This window comes from Falco cherrug, chromosome 5 (genome assembly GCF_023634085.1).
Source record: "Falco cherrug isolate bFalChe1 chromosome 5, bFalChe1.pri, whole genome shotgun sequence".
Classification (NCBI taxonomy): Eukaryota; Metazoa; Chordata; class Aves; order Falconiformes; family Falconidae; genus Falco; species Falco cherrug.
The window spans coordinates 20472922-20495902 of NC_073701.1; the positions used below are offsets into that span (position 1 = coordinate 20472922).

General features: G+C 37.5%; 1 protein-coding gene across 16 annotated transcripts in view; it reads right to left on the reverse strand.

Annotated features, from left to right (window-relative positions):
* PLEKHA5 (pleckstrin homology domain containing A5) overlaps positions 1–22981 on the reverse strand; it is a 168780-nt gene that overhangs the window by 70657 nt on the left and 75142 nt on the right. For all 16 annotated transcript variants that reach the window (XR_008732416.1, XM_055711672.1, XM_055711670.1 and 13 more), the window contains 2 exons: positions 1119–1202; positions 20–140 (listed from right to left, as the gene is read on the reverse strand). Coding sequence is in view for 15 of the 16 variants with exons in the window: in XM_055711672.1 (XP_055567647.1) it covers positions 20–140; positions 1119–1202 (205 nt within the window). In the remaining variant the exon portion in view is untranslated. The remainder of the gene's footprint in view (positions 1–19; positions 141–1118; positions 1203–22981) is intronic.

Below are 22981 nucleotides of genomic sequence, written 5' to 3' on the forward strand. Positions count from 1 at the left end.
TTTGGACATGAAGACTTACTCTGCCCACAGGGCTCATGGGATGAGCAGCATAATCTGATGTCAGATTATAGTTAGTTGCTTCACATATCATGCTTACTGGTCGCTCCTTCTTTTCTTCAGATGTCATTGCTGCAGCAGTCCTGAAAATAGAATATGTAATAGCACTAGAACATGCTGTGTGTGCAGACTGCTATTAGAAAGCACGCCTAAACGTAGCCCAGTACAGCCCGTGTCCTACTTTCCCAATTTGAAAGCAATTCACATTGAACTGTAAAGTTACCTGCATTATGTTTTAAACTTAAACCCATTAGAGATGAATTTTAAGATGATGTTTTAAAATAGGATTTCTCTGTTAGGATGAGGTGTTGGTGGGAGGAGAAAAAAGACAGGTATGAGCACGAGATGGAAATTGAAGGAAATGCTCTTCAAAGGCCCCATATGGCTTTGTCCCACTTCAATGAGAACATGCACATTTGTGAGATTTCACATATTGCAGCTCACAGTTCACACAGGTTTTCACTCAAGCCACCATATAACACGTTGCAGCAATGGTGGCGAGTAGGACACCCGATACCCATATAAAATCCCGAGGTCAGGTATGATTTTCATGCATAGTGTCTCATATTGTGTACTTTACAAAACTAATGCAAACCTAGCAAAACCAAGTTCTTATCTAGCGATTCAGAAAGTGTCTCAACTGGCCAAGAAAATAACCAATTGAGGAGAAACTATCAAGCAAGATACAATAGAATAATGGCATGTGATTGTCCCTAAGTGATTACAAAATTTATTCCTTTTTGGGAGCTTACTGGTTTATTACATAATATACAGGTCATTGGCTACCACTACAGGATAAAGTGGCAAATGGAAATGCACACAGTGCATAAACATGGTGCATTTCTATCATATAACTAAGTTGGGCTATGGTTTTTAATCTTAAAAATTCATATTCAATATTTCATGTTACTTTCAAAGAATTTAAACAAATAATTAAAACTTTATACATGCTTGTCTGACCTGGAAAAAATAAACATTGCAATTAGCAATGACTGAATCTTACTCCAATATTAACACGTTTTAAAACATGTATTTTATAGACTGAAACAGATGCCACTTACTGTTCATTCACAACAAAAATACAGTTGTCCTGCGATGGCTGTCCTGTTACTGGATGTTTGCAGGTTACTTTTCGTTCATTATGACTGTGGTAGAGAGATAAGGAAAATTATTAGGCAATAATTTTTTGGTTTTCCAACTCAAGCATACCATTGTACTGGATTCATATATCAGCTCAGTGAAAACAACTATGAATATTTCATTACAGCATCTAATAATGTATGTGTACACACATACACAAATGCATATACATATGTATAAACTAATAAAAAGAATGATAACAAGTATTAAAGGATCTTCATTAATAGCCTGGAAAGAGATAGGAAACATTGGCACTGGGTTGCTAATGGTTTTGAATTTAAAAACTAGAGCTGTAAGAGTACTACTAGATCATATATGATCACTGATAATTCACTTCAGCTAAGTCTTTATATATACATACACAGGACTTCAGATAGACAGGGACAGGTTAAACATAAGACAAACAACTGCTCTGTAGGGATCAAATATCACTATCACAAAAGTGATTGTCTTCCAGCTTAGAACATGAAGTTCCCAGTTTAAAATTTTTCAGTAATACAAATAAATACTCAGTGATTGGTACAAGAGTGACTGCACTCAGAGTTCTACTTTTCCTGGTGACTTTTTAATTCGGAGTGCTACTGCCCTGCAGCAATCTTGGGAGTACCTTCAAGTGGCAGGGGGCCTGTGGCTGAGGGCTTCACCATCAGCAGCACAAAATGTTCACTTTGCAGTATCTCATTCCCCTGAACGGCAGGTGTTGCTAGATCACAGCAGCTCCCACAATTTGGAAGAAATTGCCAAAACCCAACAACTATTAGCTGCTACCACTCAAGAAGGAAATGTTTTGACTTGTGCCCTCCAGCCCTTAGAGGGGAAGGAAGAGAAAGGGAGGAATATCCTTCACTGCCTACCAGGTACATCGAACAGCTGACAGTTCTAACTTGTGCCTGCTGCAGACCAGGGCTTTTCCACGCCCAGCCTCCATGCAAGCAGCAGGGCTCCAGCCCCAGTTATGCCACCAGCACACCTGAGAGCTCGGAGCCGCCAGCTGGCACAGCAGCAAGACCGTGCACCTAGGAGAGGCAAGGGTGGCTGAACTGCAATAACCTGCTCTGAAGTCTCTAGCTCCAAAATGTAGGAAAGAGCAGGAAAGGTGCACTGATGAGATTTAAACCTGATTCAGTGAATAAAAAGCATACGAGCTGGCATCAGATTAAGAACAGGCAGTAAGTATATAACATAGATGCATTATTTGGATAGAAGCCACATGCTTCAAAAAAACCTCATCTCTTCTGTATTTCACACTTTAAATAATATTTATAAATAAAAAAAATATATATAATGCAAACCCCCCAGTATCTGAAATTCACACTGTAGATCACAAAGATGGTAGTTCCATTTGATAGTATTTACTTTTGCGAAGAATATGTGATGATAACCTTTTTCTTTTTCATGTAAGGTATCTTACAGAATACTCTCCCTTTCTTTTCACAGCTTCAGCCCTGAAAAATATTCTTAGACAGAGAACAAACCTGGGACAAAAAAGTGTATTAGTTGCAGGACAGCAGAAAAACAAAAGCTTAGGATGGCACTTCATCCTTAGCACCTACTTCTCTTATTGCCTATTCATTTAATCATCTTAGCATTCAAAACTATCTTTCAAAACAAATGTTACACTCTCTACCCTTCCTGATTCTTAAAACAACCTAGACTTAACAAGACTAAACATTCCCCATGTTGTTAAAAAATTCCCTTAGATCATAACATTTTGCTATTATGAAGCATTACTATTTAATTACCTCCAAACGAAAGCCTAATAAAATATTCACACTACTTTAATGGTCAATGGATAGTTGGATAAATCTGCATAAATCTCAAGTGCAAGATTAGAAAGACAGCCCAATTCTTTGCACTTTCTTTACTGGGATTTTAAAAACTAGTAATACCTAAATGGATAGGTGCCTTATGGGTTTAACTAATGAGCTAGTGAATGCTGGTTCTTTATTCTTCACACTAAATTCAACAGAATTCTAAGTTTAGCTTCTAAAGAAGCTTCTACTGCAGAAATGCAGCTATTACAATGAGGGGACAGAAAAGAGAGGACCTGAGTACCTCTGTGCCACTCCTAACTGCCATGGTCCTAACACATTTTTCAAGTGAAAATGGCCCAGGTTGAAGAGAATTAAAATTCAAAACATTCCTGAGGAAGCATCCAGGATTTTTTTGTGATTGTTCTTTTTCTTCAATTCCAAAATCTTTCTTTTTCTCCCCCTTTTACATTTCAGAAACTCGTAACACCAAACTGAAAAAAAAAAAAAATGGAGATGAGCTGGCTTTGCCAAGATGTTGCCATCTTGTTCACATTAAACCTTGTCAGCTAGTTGTCAGCTGACACCTAGAACTGTAGAAATAAGTGGATCACTACTTCTGCTCAAGGACCGTCAATACCCAGGACCACTACAGTGGAGACATCCCGTTTTGTAGGAGTGCAGCTGGCTCTCACACTGACACTGGAAGCGGCTACACTCAAAGACTGGAAAGGTGAGGTTCATACAAAACCAGCAGGGAAAGCAGGAAGGGAAGGAAAAGAAGAGAAGAGAGAAAGCACTGGCACAAACCTGTTAAAGAATATTTTCTTTCAGGTTGGAGTCATATATCAAGTCAGTATTGCAAAAATATCAAAATGGTATTGGATAACATAAAAAGTTTTCTTCACCACTCACACTGATGTCAAAAAGTACAGAGGTATAGCTGACATCACATAAAGAAGGCAAAAAAATATCTTAGACATGAAACACTCTCCTGTGGGATACACAGTACTTTCTAGTATTTGAGAGACCTTTATAGTCACTTTCTTCTAATAAGGCGAGGCAAAAGAAGAACCATATTTTCTTCCTTTCAGCTTAGACACAAGCGAAATCTTGCGAACGAACACTGCAAATTCAGCTTGTACAACTAAGTAGTACAATGACTGTAAATATGTCTAACTGAATTAGTAGATATTTAATACATCAACTTGAAAAGATTTTTATTATTTATCTGAATTACCGCATTTTTGGCATTGATTTAGCTGATATTTTGACATGACTCTTCAAAATAGTTGCGTAAGGTGTACAAGAGCTTCGTAATCATTGTCATAACCCTCCCACATAAACAGTAGGTTAAGGCATTTGTTTTAAACTTGATCTGCAGACTACAGAAAGTTTCATTAGAACAAAACTACAATTTGGTATTCACAATCTTCAACATCTGATTCAGACAGTTATTCAGTTACCCATGAATTTCTGGGTCCACGCACACGCTTACTATTTCATTTATTACACTATAATAATACATACCTCATCAATAAATCTCAGGGGGAAAAGTTGGTGGGTTTTTTGTTTTGGTGTGGTTTTATTTGTTTTTTTTACTGAGAGCTCTAACTTCAATTTTATACAAACCCCAGTGTGTAATTCAGAGCTTCAACTCTGCATATTTATGTGTCTGTACTCTTATTATGTGGTAGAGTGATTCACTTTGACACAGGCAGCTAGAAGCCAGTGTGTTATTTTTTTTTGCTTATGCAGAGATATAGTCTCCAAGAGGTACATGGAAACAACATATCTCTTCCTTCTCTCTCCAATCATTTTTTTTTATATCGACACATTTTGAGAACACAGGGTAACTATACACACACACACTGTTGCACCTATACTGAAGGATAGAACCGACTCACTATTTTAGCATCCATGGTTAGGTTGTATTAATGGCATGCTAAACACCACAGCCAGAGATGGAAAAAATTTGCGTATTTTGTTAGTATTCATGAGCATACTCTCCAGCCTCAGTATGTGGCAGAAACTATTCCTCATTAATATTTGCTGCTGGGATGTGTTGGGCTCCAGAAATCGACACAACTGACTAAGATGATATGACAGATAAGTATTTCAATGCAAAATATAGCATAGTTCTTCCATGTATCAATATTCGGATTTTGATTCCATTAGTGACCTGGGACATAGTGACCTGCTATAAAAAGATAAAAACCAGACAAACAATAAATAAAACCCCCTACAACACAAAATACTAACCACACCAAAATAGCTCACACAGGGACAAGTTCCTTTTTTAGTTATCTCAGGGCAAAACAACTGATACCAGCTTAGCAGCACCAACTTGACCTCTTTTCTCCAGAATTTTTGAACTTCTCCTTCCCAGTCCTTTCCTCTGAACACTGCAAGCTTTGGCATCAATTAGCTGGTAGCTTAGCTCTGGCACATGGACAAGCCCTCAGAGCAAAAGGATTTATCTTGTTCAGGTTAGAAGCCGACAGCAACCTTGAATTTGACTCATGTTATTTGTCTTCTTATCTACTCTCTCCCTTCCATCCCTTGAGACCCTTAATCTCTTTAGAAGACAGGATTATTTTACTAATTTCTAGACACATTCAAAAAACCTTGTTGTGTAGTTTTAGGCTACTCACTAAATGTACAGTCAACAGCAATCTTTTTGATGGTCAAAAGTGATCCAAGCACTATTAAAAAAACATAAAAATATAAAGACTTCAAATGCATCATTCAAATATATTATTCTATTTGTAAGTAGCAATAGAATGCATAATTCCAGGAGCAGACTTGCCAATGGAAGTCCTACACAAGCAGGGTTGGTTGGTTGTTTTCATTCTACCTTGTGTTTTACAGGACTGCTGAGCCAAAACCACCTGGTACCAATTATTTTATTCTAACACACAACACCACAAAATCAGCAATTTCAACATTCTGTCCAGTTTTACCATTCTGAAATTGCTATCACCTTTAACAGTACCAGGATTTTTTGGATAGGGAATAAACTCAGATAACAGCAGCTGGATAGGGGGACAAGAAAAAAAAAAAATATCTGTAATCCAGTTGTACAGATACAGAAAGCTGCACACAATTAAAAATGAAGGGTTAGACTATCTTTCCACTGGAACAGAGCAGTTCACTCAGCAGTGGCAAGAAAGATCAAAGTCCTTGGGTGGGGCAGTTGGTTTGAGGTCTCTCCATTGTATGATTTGGTTGAGTTCCCTGTCCTCCTAAAATAAAAAAAATGAGCTGGGCCAGAACTCCCCAAGACACATCTGGTTTTCTCCCACTAAAATTAAAACTAGATGCCACTTCAAAGCTTCTCCCATGCCCTTTCTTTGTAGATTTTTTTTATGTGTTCCTAAATGCTAAGGTCTTCTCATTTGCTCATTCTCAACGTGACCATCAAAGCAAAGGCTGAGTTCTACTTCAGTGAAAGAATACAAACAAAAGCCAGGACACAACTTTCAACAGGCCTCCATATCTTTACTTTAGAAAGAATGTTCCTTTTGACAAGAGAAAACTGAAGAACACATTTCAGAAGAATGCTACACCAATTATCTGCCTCCTAACATTTATTGTCTAAATTTCATAATCTGACAATCTAATCTCTACTATGCAAACGTAATCCCTATATATCACAAATACACTTAAGTACATAGAGATATTTCTTAGAGAAGCTGGTTTATGCATTTTTCAGACCTGCTTCATGAGAAAATAATTTAAAAGATTACATATTAAGTAAGGCAACCAAAATTACCAGAGTAATAAAGTCATCCTCTCTACATTAACGCTAAATGTTTGCATTTAAAGGTAAAGTTCAACTCAAGACAAACGTCTAGGCCAGCTTTATTCTGCTTCTGTGAAGCACTTAATTCCTGAACTGGGGTGGGAAGAAATAATAAAAAACCAAAACCAAACCGAACACCCCCCCGGCCCCCAACCAAACAAAAAATCCCACATCCAAAATCCCACATCCAATTTTTACCTTGTGTGCTTGCTTTCCAGTGTACCAATGTCTCCTTTCTAACTGAAATAAATGCAGTAACTTATAGTTATCTAACAAAAAGTTGTTTGAATTTGGAAAAAATCTAAGTAAATGTAGTCCCTACACAACTGTTAGCAAGGATGTGGTCTGTGGCTGCACCAACACTTCTATTTTACTAAATCTGTAATGCCACATTGTACAGTAAATAGCAGATGCAAGCACTTTTTTGTCAGTGCTATCATACCCTAGAATTACGAGTCTTTTTCAATTAAGCTTTTTAAACAACTTGGAAAACCAGGCTGTATGGCTCCACTGGAAAACATATGAGCATGGTAACTAAACATCAGGGAGTCCAAACGAAAGAGGGTGTAAAGAGACAGCAAGTTTCAAAGCGAAGTGCTGACAGACCTGTGTAACATCACATATGCTGCTAAGAGCAAAGTGTTGAATCCTTCGTGTGTGCACATGCTTGGCAAGGTGCATACAAAAGACTACTAATATTCCTGGCAGATATTGCAACACCTAAACTATAGCTGCTGCTGTCACCATTTTTTGGTCTCCTATGAATTTATTTTGTTCAATGAGTCAATTCCGTAGGCTATCCTTTTAGGCCTTTCTTAGTTAGTTATACAAGTTTTGCTATCCTTGCTGCTGCTGTAATGAAAAAGCACCTGAACATTTCTATACAACTGACTGTAATCCAGCTTTTCATTTATTATTGAGATTTTCCAAAAAATTAAGCACTACTGCCCTGAAATTGTAAACCTTTCTGTCAATAGGACCATTCTAAAAATCAGACTTTTATTCCAATGAAAATATTTATGTAAAACCAAAGCCTTTTCTCACTTAGGCAGATACGATTAACATGCTATGACATACTTCCAATGTAAAACTGTAGGTTTATGTAATTAAATGCAAATAGTAAATAAAAACGTTTCAAAATGCTAGGATGAAATACCTTCTAAAATAGCGTATACTGTATTACAGATAGAGAAGCTTTTAGTAAGTAACTGTCCTTTCTAATCAAGCACTGTATTTTCAGAAGAAGAAAGTTTTATTTTTTTAAATTTTGCCAAAACTTTGTGGGAGGGTGTCCTGTAGGTAACATATTTGGGAATCTGTAAGATACTGAGACTTGGTAAAGGCCACAGAAGCCACATATCTTTAAACAGAAGTGTGGCAATTTGTGAGATGTACTTGCCATGCGTCATCAATTTATGTAATAATTCACTACACACATTTTAACCCCTGGGCACAGTACCTAACAGTATCTTCATAGCAGCACTGCAGATGAAGAAAATTTTCAATTCTGTAAGTCTACAGTAGTAAAAATTACTAATACTGCTGTTTGAGATAAGTTTGAGAAAATAGTGAGGTGGGTGTTAGTAGGCAGAACTATCTGTAAGCCTCAGATTTGACAGTTGAAATCAAAGCATCCTTTAATGGATAACTATGTGGAAAGTTTCCAAGAACTAGAGCAGGGGTCCTCAAACTTTTTAACCAGGGGGCCGGCGCGCGGATGCAGTGGCAGGCAGTCATCTGCGGCTGCTTGGTTTGCCCCCCCCAAACCCCGGCGGGGGGCGGGTGTGTGTGTGTGTGTCTGTAAATACCGGTGGCCGGATTAAGGACCCTGGGGGGCCGTATCCAGCCCGCGGGCCGTAGTTTGAGGACCCCTGAACTAGAGTAACATAAAAATTCTGCAGTGAAAACCCACAACCTGTTTCCTAAAGAAAAATGATATTTGGAGTAGCATGGTTCAGCAGGTGGCTTGTGGACCAGAACCAGCACTGGATGCTCCAGCCTGGCTGCTACTGCCTCTTCCTCTTGAAGACCAATGGCAGATGTCTGATCACCTAATGCTGCCCCAAGCTCACTTCCCCAACGCAGGAGGGAGGCTGCAGCCTCTCCAAAAGGGGCAGAGAGAATGGAAGAAGTAAAAACTAACTTGCAGAGAGGGCAACAAAAAGCCACAGTCAACAGCTGTTCTGATACGAAGAACAAGCTGTCTTTGCTGCTGAAGCTAAACAAATTAGCGGACTAATAACTAACTATATTTCATTAAGATGAGTTAATTAGGAACCATTAATTGGTATTTTCTTACACATATGATGTTAAAGGTTTTAAGAACCTGAAACAAACCTGACTTGAATTTACAAGGGACAACTGCACTTAGGCTGTCTAACTGCATGATCATGACTGTAACACACTACCTGGAGCAATTAATCACACCAAGTACATTACAGAGAATTCAGTTGTCTTAGTCACCTTCCACAACTCTAAGAATCAATCTCAGTAAAAACTTCTAGCAAAAGCTTTAACAGCTGCATACCAAAGCTCACTATACAGGACACTGTCTCCAACACATATCGCTAAGCTCAGTTCTGCAAGCCTTGTCCTTCATGATTTATTGCAGTGTTAGAAGTGTGAGATGCACTCGAGCAAGTGTTACGAACAGAAGTACAAACTCAAATGCAATTTTATCTCACGCTTCAATTTCACCATGAAATCTAGACACATTTTGCAAGAGAAGCCTACTCTAGTAACAGTTCCTTTTACTAGTTTTTGTTTTTCAATAATTACATTTTGAAAAAGAACTGCTACTGATAATAAGAAAAGTGAATACAAATCAAGCACACACCTACATATGTGTATGCATACTTTAAGATACATTAATATATGGGTTATGCAAAAAACCCCCAATCTTGCTGTCAAAACTATTCCCAACTGAAGTCTGACTCTGCAAGCTCATGTGGTTTCAAAAGCTCAAGATGTCTCCACTTGGCATACCCTGAAAAAAAGTCAAAGCTGTGCTGCAATGTCTTAATTTTCATTCGTCTTGAAGAGCCTGCATCACTGTTGCTTCTCTGAACCTCTCAAGCGCTGACAACCCTGACTGCCCTGTCACTCAGTCCCACCACTTCTCCACTTTCAGTTCAAAAGGGATCTCAATGGATTTGGTAATCAGAGGACTTTGGATTTCATTTGGAAACAGTTGTGCATTTGTTAGTAAGAACAACAGATCCTACAAGCACTTAACCTCATTTTTTCGACCAGTTTAGAGCATCCTCTGATACAGAACAAGTATTTCAGAACAATGAGCAATTCCCCTTCACAAAATCTATGTGTTTAGTAAGTTGCTGTAGTTGTGTCCTATTAATAGTTCTCTCACTAATGATCCGTTTTGCCCCACATACATCATGGATCAAATTTCTTTTCATCCCCGTTTTAACCATATTGTGTGGGGTTTGGGTGTTGTTTCCATTTTTTGTTTGGTTCATTTTTTTTGCTTTCTGTGCACACAAAAGAGCACACTATGAGTATATGTTCATCACCTACTGCACAACTCTCCCATTTTCAACATTTAGCACTTAAAAGCCTTGTCTCTGCCTCTCTCTGTCCCCCCCAGTTAACAAACCAGAGGACCATGAAATGATTAACCATGCATGTAGTTGCCTCCCTAACTTTCCACTCTTTTCATGCAACAATTTCAATGTTTCACTGTTACACCTTCTTTCTCTTCCTACTTTCCACTCTTCCGTAATGGCATACAATTACTTATTACCGAAATAACCCAAATTTTATGGATTCTCATTCTCTCAAAACTCACATTCCACTTTGTGTCCATTGCTGGTCTCCTTAGATCTCGGCTCTCAATTAACTTCACTCAAGACTGCTTGCTGGTTTGTTAAAGTATATGACTTGCCTAGTATTTTTTTTCTTATCATTTAACTCAATGTTGTTTAGTTTAGTCTCAAACTATTTAGAGAGTGACAGTCTTTCAAGAATAATTACAGAAGTTACAGCACAAGTAAATTGTTCAACTAAACTCCTGATGTAGAACTGTAAAGCTGATTAATATTATTGAATTACAGATGCAATATGTAATATATACAAAAATATAAAAAAATTAATTTCAGTAAATCCTCAAGTTAAAAAAAACACACTCAAATTCAACAGCAGACTTTCAAGTGATGTTTGGTGAAATCACACTCTTGCTTTGCAAATCTAGCTAAGCACATCAGGATCAAAACATGACATACATTAACAGAATTAGTTAAATATCTTGTTTCTCTTAAAGGTTTTTTACCTTTGGCCAGACTTCTAGGGATATCTTTCCCTTATCACATTTGCCATTATTTATGATTACTCTGGTTTGGGTTTTTTTTGGGGGTGTGTGATTTTTTTGTTTGTTTTTTTTTAAGATTACGTGAATCACAATATTAGCTATGAAGCAAATACCTTTTTTATCTTCACCAAAGTTACACAGAAAGTGTAAAACTATACTGCTGTCTTCAGCCAGTTATATGACTTCCATGATTTCTTAATCACTTTCCCAATGCCTTAGAAGTTGGCATACTTCCACAATCACATCTCTAGTAAACAGTGATTTTTATTAAGCAACAACACACTTCTATTAATAACCCAGTAGAACTTCTAAAAGAAAGTTTAAAAGAAAGCCATGTTTATCAAGCACTTATATCAGAATATACTAGGTCATAACTAGACACTTCCTCAGTCTGCTGAGAGCGAAAAATGGTCTGGGCCAAGCTTCTGCAAAGTAAATACAGAACCATCTGGGAAATGCTTAGAAATAGTTCTTTTAACAATTTGATAGAAGAAAGCAGCTGAAATGTCAGTGCATCCACTTGTGTATCAGTTCTAATTGTGGAACCCATTCAGACATATCCTGTATCTCAGGCTTTCCCTCACAACCGGTCCTATTTTGCAAGAAATAAGGATAGATGCTGAAATTTATAAAAAGAATTCTATACATATAATAAATATATGAACACTCATCATTAATGCTTTAATCACTGGCCTTCTTAAAGCCACTGTAAGGATTTAATTGAATAATCTTGGTGGTCCACTGACAGAGCATATGCAAATATGTGCACCAGACCCCAGAGGATAATTAATTGAAGCTTACATCATGTGTGGCCTGCATTCATCTCAGACAAAAGAGTACAAAGTCTATTAAAAATATTCATTGCTTATGATGTAAAGGTCAAGTACAGAGACACACATGGTATAAAGTGTGGCACTGAACTGGAACACTGAATGCGTCAGCTGTCATCTCCAAGGTCCGAGGGCACAGCTCAGCCTTGCTCAGCTCTTACTTATTTCAGTCCATTTGGATTCATCTTCAGGAACCGATCATTTCAGAAAAATATTAATACTGTTGCTTTAGAAGACTAGCAGCAAGTTGGTTTAGAAGTCTGCAAGGCCTGAAACATCAGTAACAAATAAAATTGGTGCGAGATTTGTTTGAAATCACAAGTAGATCAGAAATTATCTCAGGATTTTCTCTGCATACTCACATCCTTTAAAAAAAAAAAAAAAACAAACCCTAAACAGTTTTCTTGAAACATCCACACTAATGTTCATGTTTGCACTTCACGTTCATTTCTTCATATTTCAGAATAAAGATCCTGTTGGAGGTATAACGTATTTTAATCCAGCAGTGTGGACACCAGTCAGGTTTGTGGGAAACCTTGAAAAATGATTTACCTGCAAAGAGTAATGATTTACCTGCATTTTCTCTCTTTTCTCTGGTTTTAAATTCATAATTCCCTACTATTCCTCATTAGCTCCAAGTATTTCTAAAAATTAGGCAGGCCTCGACACTTCAGCAAATGCTTTCCAGAAAAAAAACCACCACTATAATATTATCCACAAAAAATACCAAAGAGTATCACACTGAGATGTGGTGTTAATTCCTCTTACACCTTTATCTTAAGCATGGGCACCAGACTTTACCAGGGAGAGAATGCCAGGCCAGATGGACCCACTGTCTGATCTACGGTGATGGCTCTTATGCTGCTATCGTGAGTTTAACTCCGATTGTCTGTGCCTAATTGTTGGTGCTAAGAATATCTGTCAGCAAACAGCAAAACCACCCCTTAACGTTGAACCTATTTTCCATGCTGCCTAATGCTATTAATCTACAGCATTCACTCCTTGCTTTGATGCATACGATCAAAACGCAATGGAAGCCCCCAGTTTTATGCAACAAGAAAAGGGATAAGAAATATGCCATGGAAACAGGTAGAGCCAAACTACAGCTGGGAACTGGAGCCCTTCCTCTGCCACCAGGCACAAAATGGAGGAGTGGGGCATTTGGAGGCAGTAATGTAAAGGGAAATGTCCAAGGTTATGTAACAGGTGATTAGTCAGATTCATATAAAAAAAAGCAAAAGAAAATGAACCCTCTTTCAAATAGAATTTTGGTTTGCTTTCTCTTGATCTCTTCTTATATGCGTCATCACAACTGGCAGGAGCTCCAGATACTCAAATATCTTTATGTTTGTTCAGAATGTACACAGAAAAAGTTGTAGCACGCTAGTGTTATCAGATATTGTCATCTGATACTTAAGATTCCTAGGTGTGTTGGATCTTTTACACAATTTAAACATCTTCCCCAAAATTATGTCAAAAATGTGAACTTAGTTAGAAAAAGATCACTAAGAAAGAACAAGCAATAAAAAAGATTGCTTCCATAATCTTTTTCACGGAGGCATTAAAAAGATACTTGCATAAAAAAGATTATTCACACTAACAATTTTTATGATAAAATCCATTGATTTTAGAACTCATCTACCTACAAATAGCAACAAAACCAAGTCAACCTGGACACAAAATTAAGTACTATTCCCTTTATGTAGTGTTTTAGCTACTTATTCCCATCTCAATGTCAAGCTTCTTATAGAATAATTGAACATCAGAATTTAGGCAGACTACTGAAGTAGTAGGAACGATTTATGGTAACATTGGCATCATTTACTCATTATTAGGTAAGGAAGTGGAAAAGATGAAGAGTGACTACAATATACTTTCTCTGTAGATTAAACCAATTTGGCCTTTTTAAACGAAGAAAAAAAATTCTTTCTGGAGGCGTAAACACACAGTTTAAGGTATTTTCTTTTAGGATATGGCCTCACTACACTGAAAATAAGATTTACTTTTTAGAATGTGTTTTAATACATACAGTCAGGTATTTTAAAAGGTGAACTGCCCAAGTAAGTACCATGAGAACAAAGTCATTTAGGTAGTAGGCTATATAATTATTCAATTTACCAGGTGAAATTTTAGCACCCCATCTGGTCGAGTTTATATCTACCACCCAGTGCTTATATGCCCTCTTCTTTGACAATATGTCAATCACTTTGATGTCTCTTGGTCTCATATAATTAAGCCATTGGCTCTAGAAGTTTGGAAATTTCCATTTGACAAAAGTATTTCTTGGCTGCGTCCCCTTGTACTTTCACATCTTTGGTTTCAACACCTAGACAGATTGTTCTGTGTTATCCATTTCTTTCATAAATGCAAAGGAACAACTACAGGTTATTTACAAAAACAACTGTTAGCAGATTTGATAGCTTTGCAGGAAATATGCACAGCAAAAACATATTATAATTCAGTTTTTTAGTTTTACATCCTGACACTCACAACTGTATCCTTATCCCACAATACAACTGAAAGAACATTCAATTTCTATTAAAAACTACTGCTGACCCAGCAACACAGATCCCATCAAAAAATGGCACACCAGATTGCCTCTTCCAATTAAAATCATAGGTTAACTGCAGCAGTAGAAAAAGCTGCAGGACAATACCTCCTCTTGAACAGACAAGATGCCTCTGATGACCTTGCCAGCATTTTCTTGCATTAAATTCATACTTCTGTGAAAGCCAGAAGCTGGGAGCTGGTTTCTTTCACAGGTGCTTTTTTCAAGTTGTGAGACTCCAAGCTGCTGGGATTGCAGCATGCCAGTCAAAGTCTACACACAAGCTGTAGAGAGCCAACTCTGGTAGGCTGCTCTCTCACATACTGAGCAATAAAATGCTAACAGCATTGTTGATGACTTCTTTAGTTTTAATTCCAGAAGCTAGAATTTTCTGATGTGAAGCACACATACACGCCCCCCTGCCACGGACCACTGAAAATTAATGTAACACAAGGGCAGCTATAACACTGAAGTATTTTGCTGTTGCATACAGAATGCAGCCCACAACCCGCAACTGGGACAGAAGCAGCACAGGCTTCAGCTTCAATGCCACAGTGAGGCAGGTATACACACGGCTGTTGCATTGGAATTGCATATGCCTGGTTCACCAGAACAACCAAACAGCTGTCATCTGTGTGCAGGCCCACATCTTCTGCTTAAAGCCAGATCTTGAGACTACACTCTTACAACTGCTTGGAGAAAATAGCTAGCTGTTCTAGAATGACAAGCCCAGCCCACCCTTTGCTCTTGTGCTGGCACCAGTGCTCAAGCAGTCACACAGTGCTCCAGTTCACACAACTGAAAATGAGTTGTTTTTCATGGCATTAACCCTTCTGCAGGCTCACAGCACAGAGTGCGGCAAGGGGAGATGGAAATGGCCTTTCTGACAACAGGTGACTATCGCATTGGTTTAACTACATCCTCAGCCTCAAGTTGGCAAAAGTGATGTTTTTAATGTCAGAGCAGTTCATCTGTACCAGACATTTGTAAGAGTGTAACTATATGTTAATGAAAAACAATCCTGGTGAAGACTAATTTCACAAAGAAACATCTTATGCAAAAATGACCAACTAGTCTGTCTGATTTGTGACAGAGGAAGAGGTCAGGGACAAAGGGAAACTTCTGTGGCAGGCATTACATTGACAGCAAAGTAATTTCAATGGAATTTTTAAATAACAAAGAAAATCCAATACCACCCTCTGTATTGGGTGGGAACACCATCTCCTATCAACTTCTTCGGGAACTTACATTGAATCTGGCTTTAGAAAGTATTTTAAAGGACTAGTAAAATCACATCCAAGATGATAAATTAACTGCAGTTTACCATATGAAGTATTACTTATTTCTCCTTTTACCACTAGAATACATGAACATAAGGAAGAGATTTGTAAGGCAGTGAATTTTCATACAAAATGCAGAAGTGAAAACTCCATCCCTCTTTTTTTTTTTTCTGGATTACACATTCTATCAGAAAAGCAGATTTCAGGCTGCATTTCAAGACTATAAAACAGAGAATTTTTTTAAAAAGTTGCTTTTTTACTCCACCTTATAGAGTATTTCCCAAATCAGCAATTTTAGAGAAATTCCAGATATATAAAGTAACTATACCATGCAAATTCTTTACAGATCTCCAGCTACTCAATACAGTTTTCACATGTTATGTACTTTCTGACACTAAATTCAGAATAGTTTTCTTCTGGCATCCACTGTTCCCTGATATTATTTATGGGTACCCAGCCTCTATATGGGTGTACCCCCTCTCCTAGTGAGGAAGTGGGGGATGGGGGGGTGTTGAAATATATTTATGGCCAGCAGGTTTATAGTAGCACAATACTTTAACTTTGTTATAAAAAAGACACACCCCAAACATTGTAGATGTTGCATTAAAAAGACCTCTGGGTCGTCCTGGCAGAAAAGAACACTGTTCACTTATTTGTTTGCCTTAAAACCAGATTCCTGGTGTCCACTAAAGATTCAGGCACAGCTTAGATCACAGAGCAGGTATCACAGATCAGCACTAACTCCTTATCAGCTTTCTATTGTGTACAACTGTTCTGATCAACATAGAAGCGACATCTCTAAAACAGGCTACTGTCTAGAGCTGTAAGTACAATAATGTTACTTATTAATGGTGGACATTACAATAAAAAAGTCATTTGAAGACAGCCTTTGAAGCTATTTGTGAATATTAATTCACCTTCTATCCTAGTCGAGTCTCATAAAGCAAGGGTACGGAATTTTCAAAGTGGAAGGCTGGGGGTGGTGACGGGGAGACGATTGACCAGCAATTTCTCATTCCATGTAAAAAAATGGGCACAAAATAAATCTTGCTTGTGGAAAACAAAATGCCACTTGAATAACTCTTCCATGGAGTATGAATGTAGGGAGTTTGGCTGTATTATTGCCTTGGGCTGAGAAATTTCCAGATGTCAGTTGACTGCAGGGTGTACGAACACTCAGTTTGCTCCTGTTCCCTGGCTGCCTCGGGCAGGGAGTCTGAAAATGCTCTGCCAACAACAAGTCAGCAAAAAAGCTTGCCATGCTCTCCTCCCACTTCATGCCCTTTCCCTGGTGATAACTGAGGCAAAAACAGCCAAATCAAAACAACCTACTTTATGCATTTTAAAGGAGTAGAAAATGCACAAGTCAAAATATGTATTGGTAGATCAACTTCAGATAAAACTGATTTTCTCTTTTACTCTGACCCTGAAAATGATTGGCATTGCTACATAACTGTTTTAAACGATTTAATGCTAAAAGTTTGATCCCATAGTATGCATTTTACAGAAACAAACATGTTCTTCACAAAATAAGCCTTTTTAGTACTTTCAACAAAAGAACATTCTAGAAGATGAAAACAGATCAATGCATGAGGCAAATCAAATAAAATGTTAAGGCCATGCAATAAATTCATCACCTTCACCAAAAGCAAGTGTGAACAAGTGGTACTGCTTTCCCATGACTGTTGTTTGTACTTTTCTTCATTAGGCAGAAGGTATTTTGAGGTAAAGAATTTGTTCAGTGACCACTGCTCTAATCTATTTCACTGCTGAGTGAAATCAGAAATTTACCCTTCCTCTGTCCACTCCCCAAAATAAACATCACATTAAGATTTTGAAAATTTCTGGCAGAATGATAGCTTTCACTCTTTTCATGAAGGAAATTTGTTTCTAAAGCCAAATAAGGGAAAATACAGATCACGCTGAATGTTCACAGTCTGTGTTCCTTTAGAGATCGTATTCTTTAGATAAAATAGGAGTTTCAATACTAGAAGAAACATATTTAACCCCCCTCCCTGCTCCCCCATTAATATAGGAAGACTGATATAACTGGCTTAGTTTAGAAGCAAAGCCAAAAGCTTCTTTCAATCGCTTGGCTTGGTGACATACATCTTTAAATACGTCAATATATTCCTCTTTTAGCTTGTATTAGGTAGCCACACATTTCAGTCAATATATACTTTAAGGTTTAAACCCCACACACACACTTGCTTATACTTAAACTGTATACTTTTCTGCTTTAAAAAAACCCTAATCCTGCAAGAGAATGGGAGACTTATGAGCAAGACTTTTAATCCTATAGGTAAGAAAAAGCAACTGGAAAATTCCAGCCATCGCCACACTAACTCAAAATAACTATGGCTGTGTTCAGTTTGCCAACAAAACCAGAAAGTTTCAGATTAACAACTACGTGATGTAGCCAGTAAGTATCTTTAGACATGTATTTAAGAAAGGCCTCTCATTCCACTCTCCCTTCTTTTTCCTGGAAAGGATTTAAGCAAGTTATCGTGATTAATTTAAAAGTATAGCTGCATGTTTTCTTTTGGTAAGGAAAAGCAGCAAATTAGAAGTTTATGCACAATCCTAAATTCCAGGATCACATAAATCACATAAATCATAAATATGGTATCAATTCTGTACCTACAATATAACATCACCACACTACTGTATCATAAAAATTGCCAGTTGACACATTAACAAAATTATCCTAAGCACAGGCTTCTGAAAGCTAACACATTACATTCACATAGCTATATACAACTCTGATTCAGATCATCCACATTCAGTCTGGAATTGATTTCCTGCTGGAAATAAGTACCTAACTTTTACCAGGATGAGTTTCACTATTCCCCAGAATCTTCAGACAAATGAATAAGATATTTGTGCATGTATTCATCCTTCAATACTTGTAATCATTAAAGAAAACAACAAAAGAAACCAAATCCAAAGTGACACAGCAAAACCCTGGGCTTCCCTTGCAAAATACCTCTGTGTAGGTAGGTGTGCTGTCATTTGCTAGGTATACTATGGAAGATTATCAGCATATTAAAATAAAAAACCTTTCAAAATTCAAATCTGCCAAGATTTCTGAATGTCATAGTATTGCAGCAATTTCACAATTAGACCTCTAAGTGCTAGGGAGGAGAAAACAAGGCATGTATTTTACATTTTTTCTGTGATGAGAAAATAGTTGCCATGAAGTGGAAACTAAAGCATACATCAGTTATTTAAAACTTAAGATACAACCACATACAGTTTTGTGGGTTGTTGGTTTGGTTTTTTTTTTTTCCCCCTGAATAATTATTATGCTGACAGATTTTGCAGCTCAATATATGACATTCATATAGAAACAAATACGCAGCTTGGCCAATGATACATACAGATACATACACTAACTGGAAATGCATCTGTTTTTCCTTTTGGTACCCTCACAACACATACACAACCCCCAAAACAACATTTGAAGCACGGTCATCTTAACATTGCCATATGAGCTGTATGATAAAATAAAGTAACTTACAAGTGTATTTGGAAAGTACTTCCCATTCAGTGTTGCAAACTAATTAAAATAGCTCAAATTCCTGCTACATTCAATCCCTTAAAACATGTGATCTAGTTGACAAGCACGTTTGAATAAAGCCCTTGGAAATTATACACAGTTATAGTGAGAAATAAATCAGGAAACACTTAATCTCTACCTAAAATTAGGTTGCTATTTAAAATCTTAACTTGAATGCTATAAAAGTTGTATGCTACTTTGCATATGTTGTGGAATACTGAATGCTGGATAAAAAGAAAAAAAAAGGTGTTTTTCCAAAGGAGGAGGAAATGCTTCATGTCTAAAGATAAACAGTTGTTAAAATGTATAAGAATTACTCACCAGTCTCCAGGGAAATTCATTCTTTACCAAAAGCTTGACACACAAACAAAAACCACATAGGGATGTGAGGTACAACCCTTTTTACTTGGAAGCTGCTCCCCAATGAGTACTGCACAACCCTGACCCACAGAAAAAGCAACTTAGCTGTAAGGATTGCTAGCCTCGGAGAAAGCCGATACCAGAGTGATGTCACATACTTCTGAAATGTTACTGCAGCTCCAAACTATTGACTCTTCCACCAATAAAATCTCTACCTCCAGATGATGGAAGATAAAACATTTAACAACAGGATCAAGTTTCAACAGGAGCTAACACTAAAGATTTTTAAGAGCATTTCATAGGCTTAGACAAAACATTACAATCGGAAAAAATGAAAAAGAACAGATGCAGGCTGTGTTACCTAGATACACTCTTCAATTTACCTTCAACCTGCAAAGTTTTTATTTGTTGCAGCAATATTCATAAAACACTTCCTGAGTTGGAGGGGAAGAGCAAAGACTAGTAGAGACCACTACAGCATCTCTATAGCTGAGAAGTTCTTAAACTCCACATGGTGGCCCTCAGCTGCCTCTTCTGGCCTCCTGCCCCGCTATCCTTTCTGTCACCCTGCACACTCTTGTCACAGTCACAGGGAGTACTGGGAAGCACAATGGACTCTAACCCAAGATCCTCAGAGAGCACTTGCCTAATGGCATGGGAAAACAAAAGACTAGGAAACTAGATGCAAAAAAAATAACAATAATCACCATAATCCTTGTGTGCTAAGATCATGAGCTTTGATACCGAAATGGATGCATCCAAACTACTAAAGGATGATGTGAATCTATATGTACTATGAGGAATACCACAGAAAGGAAAGGAATGATCATAAAAGAGGTACTGAAAGAAATTACTACACCGGAAAGAAAAATCACAGACTAATGTTCTACTTTAAAAGTAAAGCAAAAAGATGACACGAATGCAGTGTGGAAAATTCACTTTGCAGAAGTAAAAATTAGAGTTGCAGTTGCAGGGACAGATAGCTTCTACAAATCCCAGTATTTAGACTGGGGTATGGACAGAGATATTTCATATTAAACCATAAACATCAAAGATTATCTTCATGAATATTTTCAAATTAACATCACACATCTTTAAATGTGACAGCCCACAGATCTTCAACAGTCCTGAACCAACAACTATGCTAATTTAGAGCTGGTTAGTAATCAACAGGGGCACTGTGTGGGCAAGTACAGCCTTCAGTCAACTAGACTAAGGGCAGTACAAGTCTTGCAGTACAGAAGAGGCCTGAAATTTTTTTGATGTTTAATTAGTGAAATTATCTGTGACCTATAAAGAGAAGAATCTTGCATCAAAAGGTTCAAAATTCACAAGGTAAATTACTACTTTTTTAAAATGAACCAGCATGAGTAAGATGAGGAATTCTAAGGGAAGGATGAAGGAACAAGCAAGAAAGAATATACAGGCCTTCAAAATAGAGAAATGGCAACTTAAGTTAGGTACTAGAAACATTCTTCTGACAGAAAGAATAAGGACTGGGAAAAAAACCCCAAACTGGTACGCAGTCAGAAAGCAGTTAAAACAGGAGTTAGCTGAGGTGGGGATCAAAACCCAAGTAATATTCTTCCTCGGATATTGGCAGTATCTGTCAATATGAACAGGATCAGCCATGAGAGCCAGGAGGCAGAATGAACTAACAGAAATAAATCCACAGGAACAGGCTGCCATTGGGGCAGGGAAGAAACTGGTTAAAAAGAAGCAGCCAAATGCAAAATCAGGAAGCAATGGATGCACAGAATACTACTTAGAGAATTCAATCTTGTTCAGAGGACTAACCTAAAATTAGTGTTTTCATTGGTAACTAAAAAGAAAGGCATATGTAATGAAGTCTGCTGGTGACAAAGCCATGGGGCATCATCAGACATATGAGCTATATTCATTAAAATATGAGAAACAGACAAGTTTCACACAGAAAGAAATGGATAACAAAGAGGTAAGAAGCAATGATGGTGGAACAAAATTCAGGAGTACAATTGTAAGGTGATATCCCTAACTAACAAAATAGCTGTTAAAAGACAAGAAAGTGAATGGCATCCTATAGGCACACGGATGGTTCTAACCTGAGATCTCTACCTCTGCGTCCTGTGGCTACTTCTATGGTAAAACATGGAGAAAATCTGCACTTCCCACTAACTGCTTTTGCCCCTTTTCTAATGGGTCCATAACCTGAGAAAGGTCGAAAAACAAAAGAGCCAGAATATGATTAAGTAGCACAGCTATGTAAATTACTTATACCATTACTTTAAACCAGAACAAAGAAACAAATAATTAATTTGCCAGTATGACCACTCATTCTAAGAGAGATTACAGGAATAAGCCTCACCTGGCCAAGCAGTATGAAGCAGGACTACACTACATAAAGGTGATTCTAAGCTGTGAAAGATAAAACACTAGACAAGGTAAATAATGCTTGAGGCTAGAACAAACAGATGAAGGTTGTCCAAGATATAGAATCTGGAAATAAAAAAATCGTTAAATGAGGCTGGTCTTGTTAATGGGTGAGATCATACAACTTTTCTGTGTCAGAAGGAGGCTGGCGTCAAAATCCACAAGCGCTAACCCTTAAGGCAAGTGACCTATTTTGAAACAATTTCACCTGTCACACTTAATGGCAAAAGTCTGGAGTGCAAAACCTGAGCAGAGGTTTTTCCAAAAAGGTACGGAATATGAGACTTGAAGCCAAAAGTTAACAGTCCAGGAATCAGCTGAAAAACTGCAGTTTTACCATCAGTCATGTGTTAAGTGATCAATACTGAAAACTACGCTTCCCTTTCTCACTTGCTTGCACGTTTCATGTATAAAATTGACCCACTGCTTGAAATCAAGTTGGTAATCTTTTCCTCCTTTTTTGTTAACAAACAACAGCCTTTATAGAAGTAACTGATCTCCCATTAGTTCCACAGCATTAATGCCTCTCCTTCTAAGAGCTGTGCTATTTCCAGAAGCATCTAAGTTTCATTAATAGCCTCCATCCCTGATTTCAGAGTTAAGATTTCATTAAGCATCAGCACATGATGTTTGAAGACAAAGACAAGCAGGACCAAGGCAACTAGGAGAGAGAACTATGAGGTTCAAGACATGGTAGCTTACCATCAGGTAAGGGCTAATTTTGAATGGATGAAAAACTTAGTATTAAATTACAACTTCCTGCTAATCTCCAGTTTTTGATTTTAGTAAAAAATGAAAATAATTACTTCAGAACAAAAATCTAACTCCCCACTTCTGAACAGCCTGCAAAACGAGAGAGCACTCAGTGCTGAAGCACAGAATTTTGAACAGTTTAATATCATAAAAATGTAAGATAGC